This window comes from Mandrillus leucophaeus, unplaced genomic scaffold (genome assembly GCF_000951045.1).
Source record: "Mandrillus leucophaeus isolate KB7577 unplaced genomic scaffold, Mleu.le_1.0 Scaffold172, whole genome shotgun sequence".
In the NCBI taxonomy this organism is placed as follows: domain Eukaryota; kingdom Metazoa; phylum Chordata; class Mammalia; order Primates; family Cercopithecidae; genus Mandrillus; species Mandrillus leucophaeus.
Window position 1 is genome coordinate 4,360,552 of NW_012101721.1, and position 19,217 is coordinate 4,379,768.

The 19,217-nt window shown below is 37.7% G+C and overlaps 1 protein-coding gene across 2 annotated transcripts in view; it reads right to left on the minus strand.

Moving 5' to 3' along the window:
* Positions 1 to 19,217, minus strand: part of LOC105537441 (NXPE family member 4) — a 58,948-nt gene that overhangs the window by 19,571 nt on the left and 20,160 nt on the right. The window contains exon 6 of one of the 2 annotated variants that reach the window (XM_011977048.1): positions 14,109 to 14,989. The exons of the other annotated variant lie outside the window; for it this stretch is intronic. Within the exon in view, the coding sequence (XP_011832438.1) occupies positions 14,454 to 14,989 (536 nt within the window). The 3' untranslated portion in view covers positions 14,109 to 14,453. Of the gene's footprint in view, positions 1 to 14,108; positions 14,990 to 19,217 lie in introns of those variants that run through there. 2 annotated transcript variants of the gene reach the window in all.

A 19,217-nucleotide genomic window follows, 5' to 3' on the forward strand; every position in this document is an offset into this window, starting at 1 on the left:
CAGTGGCTCACGCCTGTAATCCCAGCACTTTGGGAGGCTGAGGCAGGCGGATCACTTGAGGTTAGGAGTTTGAGACTAGCCTGGTCAACGTGGTGAAACCCCATCCTACCAAAAAATATAAAAATTAGCCGGGTGTGCTGGTGCATGTCTGTAATCCCAGCTACTCAGGAGGCTGAGGCAGGAGGATCACTTGAACCTGGGAGGCAGAAGTTGCAGTGAGCTGAGATAGTGCTACTGCACTCCAGCCTGGGAGTCCTAATTCATGTTGAAAAACACAACAAAAAGAAATTTATGGATTTCCTCTACACATAAAATATATACTTTAACTCAAAAGCTTGCATTTTACCTAAGGGAAACACTAAAGGCTTTGTCACCAAAATCAGGAACAAGACAAGGATGCCAATGTAATGAGATAGTCATTACATTGAACATTGGGATGGAGGTGTTAGCTAATGTAGTTAGAGAAGAGAAAGCAATTTGAGACACTGGAATTGAAAAGGAAATAAAATAATCTTTATTTTCAGATGCAATGATTATTTATCTGAAAAACCCCAAATTATCAATGGAGAAATGACTACAAATAATAAAATAATTTAGCAAAATAGTGGGAAATAAAATTAATATATAAAAAAATCAATAGCTTTTGTGTATATAGACAAAAAACAGAGAGAAGCTAAAATGGAAGGGACAATCCAATATATGGCAGCAAAATGATAATAAAATACTTAAGTATACATTTAGCACAAGTATCCAAGATTTATATGAGGAAAACTCGCAAAACACTACTGAAGAAAACAAAATTGAACAAATATAAAGGAAACCATGTCCTTGGATAGAAAAAACATCATAAGGATCTTGTTTAGTCTTCCAAAGTTAACTTATACATTTAATACAATCACAATAACAATGTCCTAACTATCTTTTGGGCCAGACAGGCCAGTTAGAAAGCTCACTTGAAAGGATAAATAGAGAGAATGGTTACAAAATGTATGGGGAATAGAAAAGCCAAAAGTGTTGGGTGTGGGTAGGATTAACTCTACTAGATATTAAAACTTACTTGTAAAAATCTTTATAATTAAAGTAGGATGGTATTGATGCATGAATAAAAAGACAATGTAACAGAATTGAAAATCAGAAATAGACCTCATTATATATACATATTTAGTATGCTATGGAGGCCGCACTAAAAATCAGTGAGGGTATAGGATGGAATTTTTAATAAGAGGATTAGGATAGTCGGAGAGCCATATGGAAAAAGTTATATGAGATTGATATCTTATACCATTCAACAGGATAAATTCCAAGTAGATCAGATATTTATAGACAATGTAACTTTACAAGTAAAAAAAATGAGAAAATGTGGATGAATACCTGTATAATCTTTGAGCGGGAAAAACTTTCTAACTATGACTTAACACCCAGAAACATGTTACAAGGGAAAAAGTAATGCCAACTGTTCTTTCCTCCATCGTTTTCGTTGATAATTTATTCCTTTGTGCTCTTATAGTCTCATATGCGTACCTTTGTAATAATATGTGCTACACTGTTGTATCTCCTTATGCGTCTGTGCCTTCATTAGACTGATAGACATTCTAGAGGAGATTCCTTCAGAGAGTCCCTCATTCGAGAGGAGAATCACCTCAGGCTGAATCCACCTACTTTGGATTGCTGATATGTCACAAGATTCCAGTCCTGACAGCCAAGCAGTTCTGTGGTTCATATCCCTGGTCTGACATTTCCACTGAGACACTACCAACCTTGGTTAGAGTTGGCTCCTTTGAGAGTGGCCAGAGAGCTTCTTTGTCAGAAGGAATTTTACTGATGGCAGAGTTTTGGAAATTTATTAACCCCATCCTCTATACCATACTTATTTTTGCATCTATTTTCTACTTGGAACCCTTAATCAAGATCACATTTGTCTAAGCCATAAGTAACTGCAAATCAGAATTTTTCTTAGAATCCTATGGCCAGATAATCTCATTTATTCCAAAATCAGTGTCTCACTTGGATTCTACTCCTCAGCTTGAGCTCTGCATATCCCAGTGTCTTTAAGAAGTCTCCACTTGGAAATCCTCACTGGTGGAGGTGAGCTGAACCCAGCCTTTGCTAGCTTATGAAAGCCTGTTCATGCACATTTCTTTCCAACTGCTTATTCAGTGACATCATCTTGGTAGCTTGAAATAGGCCAGGATGGGTACATTTGCGTCATGGAAATCATCAAAGGCTGTAAACAGGATGTTTGTTTTTGTTTTCTGGGAGAGCAGGTTTGTCAGTAGACCCCTGCTCGTAGGAATCTCAGTCAACTTGTCCAATTGGAATGTCAACTTGTCCAATTTTCTTCTTCTAAATGTCTCCTGCTTCCTCTTCTCCCCGTCTTTGTGAATGGTGTCCCAAATCAGAAACTTGGCCACTGTGTTTGACTCACTGTGTCTCCTCTCCTTAAGCTTCTATATGGTCATCCTCAGACAGGATTGAATCAATGTACAGAGCCTGCTAGTTGTCTCTTTCATCAGTTGTAATAAAACTTGTAGCTGGGCATATGTTAGCTGAGATACACAACCTTTCCTGGCCTCGGTTGTATTTGAGTGTGGCCAGGACACTGAGTTCTCTGGTACGTGAACAGAGGCCATGTGTGTCATACCTCCTCCAGGTTCTCTTTCCTCTTACTATTTGTGTAAAATAGAGGGGGCAGCAGCCTAGCTTAGACCACAGAGGTGATGACAATATCCCAGAACAGGGGGTTCTTAAAAATTTTTTTCTTTGTGACTTGGGCCCTTTGCAGTCCTATGACCTCTTTTCCAAATGCATAAAATAAAATGTATAGAGTTACAACTAAGGCCAATTATACTGAGGTACAATTATCAACATTTTAAATAACCTAATGTGTTATATAGTCATATGGCAATTTTTTATTAACACACTAAATAACAAAATTTAGCAGCCAGGTCTTATAGTTACAGTAATTTCGAAGCAATAATTATGAGTGATATTTCAAGATTCTTTATTAACTGTATTATGATATGAAAATATCTGTAATTTCAACTTGCTTGACTAAGCCACAGGCATTGCTAATACTACTGTGATTTGTTGTCACTATTCATCATTGAAGAGATTGCTAAACTTCATTTAGAAGCTAGTGAAAATAAAGATGTAATTTTTTTCCCTCTCAGGTTCACAGGCCTCCTAAATTCTGTCCATGGGCCCATTTGTGGGCCTGCCAACCCTAGAATAAGACCACTGGCAGAGGATAGCAGAGCTTGATGTCTGGCTTCAAGGTGCACACCCTAACTAGATGGTTACATGAGACATAAATCCCTATCTTGTTTTCTTATTTAAGTCATTGCATTTTGGGAGTCCTTTTTTTTTTTTTGATGGCAGTCCAGCCTGTCTACATCTACCTATTAACCTATTAAGTATCTCTTCGATTTGTGGTTCTTTTTTTGTCATCACTGTTGCAGTCTGGTATAGGTATTGCTGGGGCATTAACTGGGAATTATTTCAGCTTTGTTTTTATAGCATTACTGAGGTATAATTTACATGTAATAAGAATACATTATTATTATTATTATTATTATTATTATTATTATTATTATTATTTTGAGATGGAGTCTTGCCCTGTTGCCCAGGCTGGAGTGCAGTGGTGAGATCTCGGCTCACTGCAACCTATGCCTCCCGGGTTCAAGTGATTCTCCTGCCTCAGTCTCCTGAGTAGCTGGGACTCCAGGCACGTGTCACCATGCCCGGCTAATTTTTTGTATTTTAGTAGAGACGGGATTTCACCATGTTGGCCAGGATGGTCTCGATTTCCTGACCTTGTGATCTGCCCTCCTTGGCCTCCCAAAGTGCTGGAATTATAGGCGTGAGCCACCGCACCCAGCCAAGAATACATGCGTTTTAAGCGCAGTGTTGTATGAATGTTGGCAAATGTAGACACCAGTGTACCCGCCACAATCAATAAGTAGAATATTACTACCACCCCAAAGTTCCATTTCTTAGTCAATTCTGTCCTCCTCCTGTGCATGCCCTTCTGCCCATGCCTAACGTGTTTCTGGCCCCGGACAATCACGGATTTAGTTTCTGGCACTACAGGTTAGATTTGTTTTTCTAGAGTTTCACATCAATAGAACCATGTAGAATGTACTCTTTTGTATCTGGCTTCTTGGATTTAGGATTATGTTTTTGAAGATTCATCGATGTTGCATTAATCAGTAGTTTGTTCCTTTTCATTATTGAGCAATATCTCATAATATTTTATCTATTCCTCATTGGATAAATATTTGGGTTGTTTCAAGATTGGGGCTATTGTGAACAGAGCTGCTCTGAATATTCATATATGGTTCTCCATACGGACAAATGTTTTAATTTCTTTTTGGTAAATACCCAAGGGTGGAATAACAGGGCCATATGGTAAGTAAATGTTTAACTTTTGACAACTCTATAAAAAGCCTACTGGAATTTATTGCTCTTAATCTGTAGGTAAATTTGGGGAGAATTGCTGTAGTAACAATATTGAGTTTTCCAATTCATGAAAACAGTTTATACCTCTCGGTTTGAATTTATGGAGACTTGGTTTTATGTACTTTAAGGTGGGTCTTGAAAAGCCTGGGCTTTTTACCACGCTCCTCTCTTTTACTGGAACTCGAAACCTACAAACTCTGTTTCCTCCTTCAGTGAGCAACAGATGAAATCTCCATTCATCCATCTGTTGTTCTGTGCTACACTTTGTGGAGTCTTCCTTGGGTACACAGAGCTCAGGGATCAGTCAAAGATATGAGAGTAGATTTGGGGGCTGCTGCTTCTAAGGCCTTTCTCCTGGAATTTCCCTGGTCAATTGCCTTGAACTCCATCCTATGACATCTACAGGCTGCAAATCTGCAGTTTTCTCCTTGAATTCAAGTTGCTTTGCACAATATACACTGAGGTATATTGTCAGGATAAAAGTCCTTAAAGCTGACTCCCAGGCAGCATAATTTGCTACTTTTAAGTGTCAAATTCGCTCCAGTTTCTGCCAGTTGTTGGCCTTTTTCTAGTGCTTTCATATCATTTTTTAAAATGTATTTTTTCCAGAGTTTAATACTGTTCTATGAGAAATATTAGTCTCATCTAAGCCACTCTGCCATTTTTTTGCAGCTGGAACTTCCTAGTCCATTTATATTTCATATTATCATTGATATATCAATGTAATTTTATCTTACTATTTGGTTTTTGTTTGTCCCAACTTCTCTATTCCATTTTCTCCCTTTTTGACTTTTTTTGAGACAGAGTCTCACTCTGCTGCCCAAATTGGAGTGCAGTGGCGCTATCTTGGCTCACTGCAACCTCTGTCTCCCAGTTCAAGTGATTATAGTGCCTCAGCCTCCTGAGTAGCTGGGATTACAGACATGAGCCATCATACCTGGCCAATTTTTTTGTAGTTTTAGTAGAGCTAGGGTTTCACCATGTTGGCCAGGCTCGTCTCGAACTCCTGACCTCAAATAATCTGCATGCCTCGGCCTCCCAAAGTTCTGGGATTACAGGCGTGAGCTACCATGCCCAGCCCCTTTTTGACTTCTTGTGTATTAATCAAAAATTCTAAAATTATTCTATTTCCACTCTCATTTAGCTTGTTATACAAACTACTTTAACAATTTCTACTCTATTTTGGAAATTTCAATATGCATCTTTGACTTAATGAAGTCTAATATAAATTGGTACTTTTACTAATCATTAGGAAATGAGGGACCTTAGAAAACTGTACTCCATTTACATTTAACTCCTTCACATTTTCTTGCTATTGTCAGGCATTTTAGTTCTAGAACTATTTATTTTATTTTATTTTATTTCTTTTAGAGATGGAAAAGAAATATGTTGACTAGGTTGGACTGGAACTCCCGGGCTCAAGTGATCCTCCTACCTTAGCCTCCCATGTAGCTGGGACTATAGGCACTCACCACTGACTGGTTTAATTCTAGGAATATTTAAAACACCACAATATATTATATATTATTATATGTGTGTGTGTGTGTGTGTGTATATATATATATAAAACCCTTGTTCATTTAGATTTGTACATTTAGTTTCCTTCTTTTTCATTCTTCTTTGCCTTTCTCTACTGTCATTTGGGAGAATTTATCTCCTGCTTCAAGAACTATCTTTAATATTCTGTAAGACATCTTCTAGTGACAAATTCTCAAGGTTACATTTTTAAAAATCTTATTTTGCTTTCATTTTGAGGGTTACTTTTGCTGGCTATACAATTCTAGATTGACAAGTGTTATTTATTTGTTTTTGTTTTTGGTAGTTAAGAGCATCAGCACTTTGAATATGTTACCTAATTTTCCTTCTATTTCCATAACTGCCCTTTGTTCCTCTCTTGCTTTCTCTCTAGATTCTAGATCTCTCAACTTCTCACTGCCCCAGTTGCTCTGTGATGCTTAACAGATCAAATATAACATTCTCTAGCTTTTCTAGTTGCTCTCAAAAGGAGATTATAAGCGAGTCTGCTATTTTGGGAAACATAAATTGTATTTATAATTATAAATATAAACTATACACCCATCTATGTATATGTGTTTATGTGTGTATGTATATACACACATATATATATGCACGTTCTATATGTTTTTATTTTTTTTCATTTTCCAAACAAATGTCTGTGGCTGATATGTAGAAATATAAGTGTTTCATTTTAATAGTGCTTTTATATAGTCACACATAGAGAACAAAGATGATTAGAAGTGGCCATATTGGATACGTTTGCCTTGTTTTCATTGCTAGTTTCAACATTTTACTACGTGTGATTAAATATATGATGTTGGATTTATGATATTTGCTTTTCTTAATGCCTTTTATTAGATTGAGGAAGTTCTCTTTTACGAAAAAGTTTGTGAAGTGTTTCTATTACTAATGGAAGTTGAGTTATTGACAAAGGCCTTTTCTGATTCATTGAGGTAATTATATGAATTTTTAAACTTTTATGTTTAAATATGATGTATTACATTAGTATATTTTCTAAAGCTAAACAATCCTCCTGTTACTGACTCCAGCTGAACTAGGTCATAATATAGATTGGCTATTTATACATAACTCTTGTACTATGTAAGAGTCCAAATTAACATGATCGTTTTGAAAGCAGAATGGCAATATTTTTGTTAGTTTGTGTTTATCTATGCCCTATGTCCAAGCAATTCAATCTGGATACATCACAGGGGACTTCTCAGTCAGGTCCATAAAGAATCACATACAAAGTTTGTCTTCAGTTGATTATATATATAGGTGTAGTTGTAGGGAATTAAATAGACTTTAATATGTATTACTATGAAATGGTTAAGAAACAAGTAGTGGATGTGTATTGTGGGACACTATCCAGCAGATAGATGCAACTCACTAGATTTATCTGTAACATGAAGGGCTCGTTAAAACAGCTCTAAGTGAAGAAAGAAAGAAACATTATAAATCTTTATCACAACATTTTTATGTAAATTAAAAATACACATACAAAGCACAATACATGGATACACACATATTCAAAGATACAAATTAAAAAGGAATTCTTCCTGCTTTTCTGGCTTTGTTTATGGCTCATCCTGCTGCCCACCTGGGATGGCCTGCCCCTGCACCAATCTAGACTCTATAGTCAGTGAATCCCCGACTCAGGGGCAATCTCTACAGGAAACTTTCCAGCATGACTCTAGACCACAATGATCTTTCCCATATTTTGAATTCCTGTGACATATTCATACATTTCCCACCCAAACAATGTCATACATAAAACAAGGCAAAGAAATATCAGCTGTAAACAGGTATTTTTGATGTCCTTCTTCCTCTCCCCAACTAGATGTTAGGTTGAGTGACTGTATCCGTGCTTGCTTTCCACAGAGCACTGGGGACTTTTGCTGGTCAGTTATTAGAGAAATATTTTATCTTGATGCTGTCTCACCATCAAAACCAGCCTATCCTTGTCAGTAAGAAAGGCTCTCACTATCAGTTTTTTTTTTGTTTGTTTCCTACACTTTCTTCTGAGCTCTCTCCCTTTTCTTCTCTTTCTCTGACTTGGGAGAACCCCTCGGCAGACACAGCCTTTCTAATTTCTTTTGCTTTCTTCTTCCCTGCCCTCCACTGATCACTGGCAAGATTAGAGATAGAGAAGGGCAGTCTCCATAGTTTTGCTTTTGCACCTGTTTTAATGATCTTTCCTATCTGGGTGGCTGGAAAAGTACCTGTGAGTTCTTAACTGGCTCTTGTGGCTGTGTAAAACTTGTTTGTTTCTTGTCTGTGAACACATGTATTTTCATCAATCTGTTTTCCTTGTCAATTGGCTTATCTTGGGGTGTAGATTTGAAGAGGCAACAGTTAGATGACAATTAGATAATTCCACAGCCTTTGTTAACTGGTGTTTCTCAGGTATTCTTTGAGATTCCTTCTCTCTCCGTGTTACTGGTGACCCTTGGGAATAGAAAACCCCTTAGTTCTGAAACAGCTGTGGTCCTTGAAGTCATAGTGTAAAAATACCCCAAGTGACTCTATGGATAGGCTTTCCTCAGAAAATCTGAAGTCTCGCGACAACTCCAAACAAGAGAACACATTGTCAGTGGACACCATGCAGAGAACTGGTGGGTGATTGAGAATTCTTTTTTGTGGGGCACTTTTGCAGGCTTGATGAACTTTGGGGCCTCTCTGTCATATTTTGGATATATTCTCCTATAGCAGAGAACATGTCTTTATTTGTGTAAAAAAGCCCTTTTTACACAAAACCATCTGTTTAAATAGGTGCTTGTTACATTCCACTTACTCCCTGGCAAATGTAAAATGAATCATTGTATTTTGTTTGTTAGCTATAGACTGAATCTTTAACATATACTAGACATAATTCCTGGTGCTGTGAACAAGGCACCTAGTGAACAAATACACGGTCCTTACTGTTAGAGAACCTAGAGTTTACTGTGAGTAGAACAGGTAAAAATAATATATACAACTAGATTAATGAAATTTTTTGGATAGTGATACATACACTCATGAAAAGGAAACAGTGAAGTAATTAAGAATAATAGGGAGATGGAGTGATCTAGTTTTAGATTGTGTGGTCAGGAAAACTTATCTGAGATTTAAGTGACAAGAAAGACTCATCCTTACAGATCATGGAAAGGAGTTTGGAAACCATTACAGGATTTTATATAGGGATGTCAAATGGATCTCATTTACAGTTTAAAAAGCTCAGTCTGGCTACTGGGTGAAGAATGGGTTGTAGAAGTTTCAAGATTATGAGCAAAAGATCAGTTATTGCCTGAGTACAGGAAAGAGGTGACATAGTTTAGACTAAGATGGTAGCAATGGTGATAGAGAAGAGGAGAAAGATTCTCCACATGTATTCGATCAGTTATTGCCTGAGTACAGGAAAGAGGTGACATAGTTTAGACTAAGATGGTAGCAATGGTGATAGAGAAGAGGAGAAAGATTCTCCACATATATTCTAAAAAAATATGGCAGAACTTTGAGAGGAATGAGAGAAGTAGATGAATCAACGACAATTTATGACTGCCTGTATGAATCTTGGAAACATTTCTGAACTGGAGAAAACTAGGGACAAATGCATTTTGGAATATAAATCAAGAGTTCTACTTTTGATCATATTGAGTTTGAGATGCCTCTTAGATAGGTAAATGGGAAATTAAGTAGGCAATTAGATATGCAAGTCTTAAGCGCAATGGAGAAAGCAGAGCTGGAGACAAATACCTAGAAGTTACGGAAATCAGAGGTGGTATTTAAGCCAGGGAGTGGATATCACCGCAAATTAGCATATAGATAGAGCAAAGTAGATGCCTAGGAATGAACCCCAGGGTACTCCAACTTTAGAGGCCAAGCAGCAGAGTGGGGATTGGCCAAGGAAAATGGGAAGGAGTGACCAAGGAAGCAGGAGGAAAACACAGATAAATTTGTGGCACAGAAACAAAGGAAAGTGAGTGAGTGAATAAAGAAGGCACAGTCAATTGGGTCAAACACTACTGAGAGACTGAGTTAGATGAAGACAAAGAAGTAGCCATTGGATTTGACAACACAAAGGCCATCAGTACCCTTGGCAGGAGTGATTTAGAACGTAAGCCCAACTGGAATGTGTTGTAACAGACAATAGGAGGTAGCAAGGACAAAAACATATGGACCATGTTTTCAAGAAGGTTTTATGAAAAGGGGAGAAGATATGTGGCCATACCTCAAGAGAAACATACAGTATCAGGGGATCTCTCTCTCTGTCTCTCTGTCTCTGTATATATAGCATATTTGCACGCACATGGAGAATATTTATATTCTCTATACATACATATATATATATTTAAATTTATGTTTTCTTTTCTAAGATGCAAACTATTAGAGAGCAGTCTATTTGTTTCGTAAATAAATGACCCAGTAGAAAGGATTGGGTTGATGACTGTGTCAGTTAATGATTTATTGCCTCTTGACTCCAAATGTGGCCTTCTATACATTCTCTGCAATCATGGACAGAATTCCCTTGAGCACCCTCCTGTATAGTGAGCACATTGCTAACCTTTCTCAGCAGAGGACTTTGGAGGGGCATTGCAGAAAGAAGGAACTCTCCTGCTGTTTCTGGTGGCGGTGCAGTGGGCTAGTGTTTTTGGTATGGGGCCATCCAGTGGGGCTCTTCCCCAGCCATGTTCCCAGAATAAGCAATCTTTTGGCAACCTTGCAGCCTTATCCTGGCCTGGCAATAACCTTTCCTGGCCTTCCACATTAGCTACAGCACCCCAGCACTCCCTGTCTGTGAAGGCCTACTGCTTGCATGGGCACTCGATTCCCCATGCAGGCCCCCTGCACAGCTCATCTTTGTCCTGGGCCCTCACCCACTTGTCCACACCCCTGGTTCCTGGTTGCCTGCACCCTGTCTGGACTACGGAGGATTCCCTTCTGCTTGTCCAGCAACTGCAGACCAGCTCTAGCCTGGGAAAACCAACGATCTTCTCTGTTATACATTTCCCAATAAGGCTGAACCGCAGCCTTGGGGAGGGACCTTCTTCCAAGTTCCTTTTGGACACTGTCCCTCAGCCTTAGGCATACCACATAGAGATTTCTTTTATCTGATAGTCACTCATTTATCAGCGTTTAGTAATTCTTTATATCAAACTTCCCCTGTTTGGCCCACTGGGTGGTTTCTACCTCCTCATTGGACCCAGACTGTTAGTTACAATGATGGGAAAGATTATAACTGCAAGAATTCAACACAAACTGGTACTTAGAATATACTTTTTATCTTTTTAAATACCCTCTCTTGAAAAAAAAATACCTCACCTTGTCAGTTTCTTTTCAGTATATTCTTTAATATGCTTGCCTCTTATTAATAGTTTCCCTTGGACATTTTTACAATTTTTTTCTTTGTGGAGTATTTATCCAAAATGTTGAAGAATCCATTCAGCTCCAAGGGCTATATGTCAGTCATTTTTACTTTTTCCCTCTGTTGGAAGAGCAACTTGTACTTGCCATATATATATACTGGCCAATCATCTCAGACAGGAAATAAAGATATAAAACATCACACAGACATTGCCATAGCTAACTCTGTGTGTATATTGGTTTGGTTTTCAGAAGAACCATCAAACCTTTATGGATTGCCGCTAGAAAGTGCTAACTTCTGAGAATCATCATTCTGAATGTAGCTTTCTATCTGAGCTTACATTCCCTCTTAGAGTTCACATATTACAAATATATATCTTCTTTTCCTTTTCTTAAAAAAAAATCTTTGGGTCACATTCAAATTTCAGTTTCTGTGCTAAAATTATAGTGCTCTGTGTTCCCTTTAAACATTCTGCCCCTTTTGCAAGATCTTCAATGCCTTTTATCCATCCTTACCTCAAGTAGAAAGGGGTAGTGGAAAATCACTGTATTAATAAAAGAAAGCAGGTGCTGTTTTACCATTCTTGGAGCTTCACAACCCTTGGTCATTCTTATCTTAGCAGCTGTAGTAGTCCCTAGTGATGCTTGAGTTAAGGTACTGCTTCCCCCTCCCTTTATTTCCCCCTCTTTTCTTCACTCTCTTATTCTCTTTCATTCCCTCTTTCTTATTTTCCCTCTCCCCTTCCTTCCTCCTTCAACTACCCACCCATTGTAATTAGGATAAAATTTAAACTCCTTGCCATAGGTAATAAGGCCACATAAGATCTAGCTCCTGCTTATTTCTCTAACTTCTCAAGCCTCTGTCTTCCTCCATTTTGTCTCGTGACTGCCTCCTTTTTTTATCTTTTTTATCCTGCTTACAATGCTTCTCTTCTGAGATACTTTTCTAAACATCTAGTCACCTCCATCACCACCATGCCATTACACTATCACTGATGTGATATGCTTTGTTCATATGACTTTATCATGAATTATGGAATCATTTTATGTCTTTTTTGTTTATTATCTTTTTCCTTTATTGGAATATAAAGTCTTCGATGGTGAGATATCTTTGTCTTTTTGATGACTGTATACCTAAAGACTAGAACAATTCCTAGCGTATGGTAGGGATTTTAAAAAAAATCTTGACCATCTGAGTGTATATGGGGCATTGAACTATGAACTGTGATTATTGGCAAATAAATAGAAAATGTATTGTCTCCTGCCCCCCCTGAAAAAACCTGGATAAACATATTTAAGCTGCCCTATTGTAATTGTTTTTTTCCAGATGCAGCTACTCTTGCCATTCTGTCTATTCGGTCAGGGGCCCAGTGGTATCTGGGGCACGGTGAAGAGTACAAAATTAAGGAAGAATATGGTACCAAACTGCTTGACATTAATCACATTGCTCTCTTCAACTGAAATTCTCATATCCAACCCTCTTTTTTGATCAAGTCTTGGGAAGGCCTATTAAAATGCAAATGAGAGTAATTAAAATGTTAACCTACATATGTAGATTATAGGAACCATTGTTATTGATTATCTACATAATCGTTTTCAGACAATAGCAGCTCTCAAACATGTTTTAAGCCGCGGAATTTTTTCAGACAAAAAGCTGACCCAGGATTCCATATACATATAGGTAAGAGTGACTGATATTCTGGCTGAAGCAGTAGTATTGGAACTAGTACTCTGCCCCATGGGGTACCTCTCCTGACTCCTGCCCCTCAAGGTAGTACCCAAAGTACCACATGAGGGCCAGAGAGCTGAAGTTACTTATCCAGTCTTTTGTTGTTGTTTTTTGAGGCTGGGTTTTACGCTGTCACTCTGGCTGTAGTGTACGGGTGTGTCACTGCAGCCTCAAACCCCTGGACTCAAGTGACCCTTCCACCTCAGCCTCCAAATGAAGAAGGAATTAATGGAATCAACTACAACCTAATAATAGTAGTATTAGCAATTTTAAAATCCTCTTAAAGCTGCTGCAAAGGGTGACCCCCCCAACCCCACACTCAAGTTAAAAGGGAATATTAACAGCCTGTCTTCTCTCTGTGGACAGTGGACCTTATCTATACTCCCCAACTGCACATTCCTCAAAGTTTATTACAGGCCCAGAGAGTTCCTGCTTACCTTCCTGTATGGCTGCAGGGTCACAAGACTGGTAAGTTTAGGTTGAAAGACCTGTTTCTCTCAAGATGTAAGAAATGTTGTAATGCTGCCTTTGTTTCTTGCTTCTGTAACTCGCTTCCTGCCTCACGTGGTTCCTGCCTGAAGGTGTTTAAAAGTAGGAAAAGTCCTTTGTTCAGGGCTCAGACTTTCTGGAGGTATGTCTGGCTGAGCCGGTGATCACCTTAATTTAATAAACTCTTCTGAACCTTTTTTGGCCTCTCCAGTCTTTGATTGTCTTGCAACACAAAGTGCTAGGATTACAGGTGTGAGCCACTGCACCCAACCCTCCAAAGTCTTCAAATGATCAACAGCAACAAGACTAAAGACAAACTTCCTGAATTCTAATGCCCCGTGCTTTTACCTGTGTTATCCTATAAACCTGGATGAAAAATACTATAGAATCAGATTAGAGCCTAGTATCAGGAGTTCCTACAGAGAGAGAAAATTTAGAGGTTTTCAGGACCCACGTGTCCTTGCTTAGAATCCTCTCTATGACTATGGGAGAATTGCCTCACAAGACTTCTCTTCTGACTTGGAAATTCATCTAGACCTTGTCTTTAGTGATAGAAATAAACAAACAGGACTGCTTTCTCCAAATATTTATTTTAAAATTACTTTATCACTCTGAATTTTCATGCATCAGAGAGAACTTTTACCCATAGGTATCTTGACTTCCCATTGGTGAAGAGTGGTATGGCTCTGATCAAGAAGGGTAGACTCTTTTCATGAGTATTTTTAGTTTTACTTTTAAGTGAAAGCCCAGATTAAAAACATCTCATTTAGCTGAATTGGTGGCTTATGGATCAGCCATAATGTAGATTCTCTGCTCTTGCTAGTTGGGAATTCAGAGCCAAACAGCATCTAGCCTGCTAGTAGACAGTCAATAAATTTTTTTACTTAAGGGAATGAATTTCAGACTTTTGTGTTATTTAACAAATATAGTTTAGCAATATATTAATCTGATTTCCTACTACATGTTGAGGTGGGTGTACATCATTTGTGCCATATGCAATTGTTATATCCCAGGCATCAATGATACTCACATTAAGATCCTGGAAAATGTCCTTTATGATGAGATATTGAATGTAACCATGAAAGTCACTAAATCTTTCTGCATCATTGTACATCTCCCTGATGTTTTCTGTTTTGATGATAACCATAGTGTCTGGGCTTCTCAGAAGAAGACGCTTAATGGCTTTGTGGACATTGAGGGCCCTTCGGATAAAAACATCAATGGGAAAGGGTCTGAAATGCTGGCCCAGGGAAACAACAATGACAGTATTTTTTTCTCCTCCAGTTCTGTCAATGGCACGGGTGAGGTACTCCATCTCTTTGACTGAATAGGTCATTGATCCTACCAAGGGATAACAATGTTTTTGCCACTGGATGTTGATGTTGCTATCCAAATCCACAGCAAGCTGGTGTTGCAATTTTCCAGATTCATGCAGATCCACTGACTTCAGTGCTGATAACAAATAGGCAATCCCAAAATAAAATGAGGATATAGTTACCAAGATTGAGTAGATATAAAGATAGAAGAGATTTAATTGGTATAATTAAATAAGCTAATCATGTCTAATTTATTATAGGTTTAGATGAGGGGATGTTTTTGAAAATTATTTGAACAGTCAAAGTGTTACGTAGTTTCTTGGATTAAGATGGTGGATAGGAGGCACGACTAGCTTGCAGCTCCCACTTGGACAGACGGAGCAGCATGTGGAAACTCACATCATGAACTTTTGCTCCAGTAACTACCACAGGAACATACCAGGAAAGTCAGGAGAATCCATAGACCCTTTGAATGAACAGGATCACCACTGCAACCTCTCTGAGATGCTGAAAAACTGTGTCCCTAGGGCAAGTTTGCATCCTGCCTATAGGATGCTGATGTGCTCTTGAAACTGCCACCTCCTGGCTGGAGGCCAACCAACACAAAACCAGCACACTAAATAAAAACACAACTAAGGACCCTCACAGAGTCCACTTCACTCCCCTGGTAACTCCGCTGGAGCAGGTGCTGGTATCCAAGGCTGCAAGACTTGAAGATGGGTCACATCACAGGATTCTTTGCAGACACTCTCCAGTACCAACCCAGAGACCAGGAGCTCCACAGGGTAGCGAGACTCAGAAGAGCAAAAACAATCACTACAGTTTGGCTCTCAGGAAGCCCCATTCCTAGGGGAAGGAGGATTAAACCACATCAAGGGAGCACCCTGTGGGACAAAAGAATCTGAATAGCAGCCCTTGAATCCCAGATCTTCCCTCTGACATGTCTACCCAAATGAGAAGAAACCCAAAAACCAATTCTCGTAATACGACAAAACAAGATTCTTTAACTCCCACAAAAGATCATACCAGTTTACCACCAATGGATCTAAACGAAGAAGAAATCTCTGAATTGTAAGAAAAATAATTTAGAAGGTCAATTATTAAGCTAATCAAGGAGGCACCAGAGAAAGGTGAAGTCCAACTTAAATTAAAAACATGATACAGAATATGAAAGGAAAATTCTTCAGTGAAATAGATAGTATAAATAAAAAACAATCACAACTTCTGGAAATCAAGGATACACTTGGAGAAATGCAAAATGCACTGGAAAGTCTCAGCAATATAATTGAACAAGCAGAAAAAAGAACCTCAGAGCTAAAAGACAAGGCTTTTGAATTAATCCATCAAAGACAAAAAAGGATTTAAAAAAAATGAACAAATCCACCAAGAAGTTTGGGACTATACTAAATACCCAAACCTAAGAATAATTGGTATTCCCAAGGAAGAAGAGAAATTTAAAAGTCTGGAAAATATATTAGAGGGACTAATCGAGGAAAATTTCCCTGGCCTTGCTAGAGATCTAGACATCCAAATACAAGAAGCTCAAAGAACACCTGGGAAATTCATCACAAAAAGATCATTGCCTAGGCACATGGTAATCAGGTTATCTAAAGTCAAGAGGAAGGGAAAAAATCTTAATAGCTGTGAGGCAAAGGCATCAGGTAACCTATAAAAGAAAACTTATCAGATTAACAGCCGATTTCTCAGCAGAAACCCTACAAGCTAGAAGGGATTGGGGTTCTATTTTTAGCCTCCTTAAACAAAAAAATTATCAGCCAAGAATTTTGAATCCAGTGAAACTAGGCTTCATGAATTAAGAAAAGATAATCTTTTCCAGACAAATGCTGAGAGAATTTGCCACTATCAGCCAGCACTACAGTAACTACTAAAAGGAGCTCTAAATCTTGAAACAAGTTATCAAAATGCACCAAAATAGAACCTCCTTAAAGCATAATTCTCCCAGGACCTATATACAATAACACAATGAAAAAAAAAAAAAAAATCAAGGTATTCAGGCAACAAGTAGCACAATGAATAGAACAGTATCTTATACCTGAATACTAACATTGAATGTAAATGGCCTGAATGCTCCACTTAAAACATACGGAATGGAAGAATGGGTAAGAATTCACCAACCAAGTTTCTGTTGTCTTTAGGAAAGTCACCTGTTAATAACACATAAGGACTCACATAAACTTAAGGTAAAGGGGTGGAAAAAGATATTCCATGCAAATGGACACCAAAAGCAAGGAGTAGCAGCTATTCTTGTATCAGACAAAACAAACCTTAAAGCAACAGCAGATTAAAAAGACAAAGAGGGACATTATATAATGATAAAATAACTAATTCAACAGGAAAATACCAGAATTCTAAATATATATGCATCTAACACTGGAGCTCCCAAATTTACAATACAATTACTAATAGACCAAAGAAATGAAAGAGATGGCAACATAATAATAGTGGGGAACTTTAACATTCCACAGACAGCACTAGACTGGTCATCAAGACAGAAAGTCAACCAAGAAATAATGGACTTAAACTATACCCTACAACAAATGGACTTAACAGATATTTACAGAACATTCTACCCAACAACTGAAGAATATACATTCTATTCATTAGCACATGGAACATTCTCCAAAGTAGAACATATGATAGGCCACAAAACAAGTCTCAGTACATTTAAGAAAATCGAAAGTATATCAAGTACTCTCTCAGACCGCAGTGGGATAAAATTGGAAATAAACTCCAAAAGGAACCCTCAAAACCAAGCAAATACATGGAATTAAATAACCTGCTCCTGAATGATCATTGAGTCAACAATAAAATCAAGATAGAAATTAAAAAATTCTTTGAACTGAACCATAATAGTGATGTAAGCTATCAAAACCTCTGGGATACAGCAAAAGTAATGGTAAGAGAAAATTTCATAAACTTAAATGCCTGCATCAAAAAGTCTGAAAGAGCACAAATAGATAAACTAATGTCATATCTCATGGAACTGGAGAAACAAGAATAATCCAAACCCAAATCTGGCAGAAGAAAATAAATAATGAAGATCAGAGCAGAAGTAAATGAAACTGAAACAAAAATAATACAAAAATAAATGAAACAAAAAGCTGGTTCTTTGAAAAGATATATAAAATTGATAGACCATTAGCAAGATTAACTTAAGAAGAGAGAAGATCCAAATAAGCTCAATTAGAAATAAAATCAGAGATATCACAACTGATACCACAGAAATACAAAAGGCTATTCAAGGCTACTATAAACACCTTTAAACACATAAACTAGAAAACCTAGAGGGGATAAATTCCTGAAAATATGCAACCCTCCTAGATTAAACCAGGAAGATACAGAATCTCTGAACAGACCAGTAACAAACAGTGAGGTTGAAATGGTAATAAAAAAATTGCCAATACAAAAAGTTCAGGATAGATTCACAGCTGATTCTGTCAGACATTCAAAGAAAAATTGATACAAATCCTATTCACACTATCTCAAAAGATAGAGAAAGAGGGAATCCTCCCTAAATCATTCTGTAAAGCCAGTATCATCCTAATACCACAACCAGGGAAGGACACAACAAAAAAAGGAAACTACAGACCAATAATATCCCTGATGAACATAGATGCTAAAATCCTCACTAGCTAACCAAATCCAACAGCATATCAAAAAGATTATCCACCATGATCAAGTGGGTTTCATACCAGGGATGCAGGGATGGTTTAACATACGTAAGTCAATAAATGTGATACAACATATAAACAGAATTAAAAACAAAAATCACATGATCATCTCAGTAGACACAGAAAAAGCATTTGAGAAAATCCAGCATCTATTATGATTAAAACCCTCAGCAAAATCAGCATAGAAGGGACATACCTTAAGGTAATAAAAGCTATCTACAATAAACCCCTAGCCAACATAATATTGAATGGGTAAAAGTTGAAATCATTCCCTCTGAGAACTGGAACAAGACAAGGATGCCCATTCTCACCACCTCTCTTCGACATAGTACTGGAAGTCCCAGCTGGAGCAGTTGGACAAAAGGAAGAAATAAAGGGCACCTGAATCGGTAAAGAGGAAATCTTTTTACTTCCTGTCGCTGATTATAAGATAGTATACCTAGAAAACCGTAAAGACTTATCCCAAAAGCTCCTAGAAATGGTAAATGAATTCAGCAAAGTTTTAGGATACAAAATTAATATACACAAATCAGCAGCTCTGCTTTACACCAACAGCAACCAAGCTGAGAATCAAATCAAGAATTCGACCCCTTTTGCAATAGTTGCAATAAAATAAAATAAAATAAAATAAAATAAAATAAAATAAAATAAAATAAAATAAAATAAAATAAA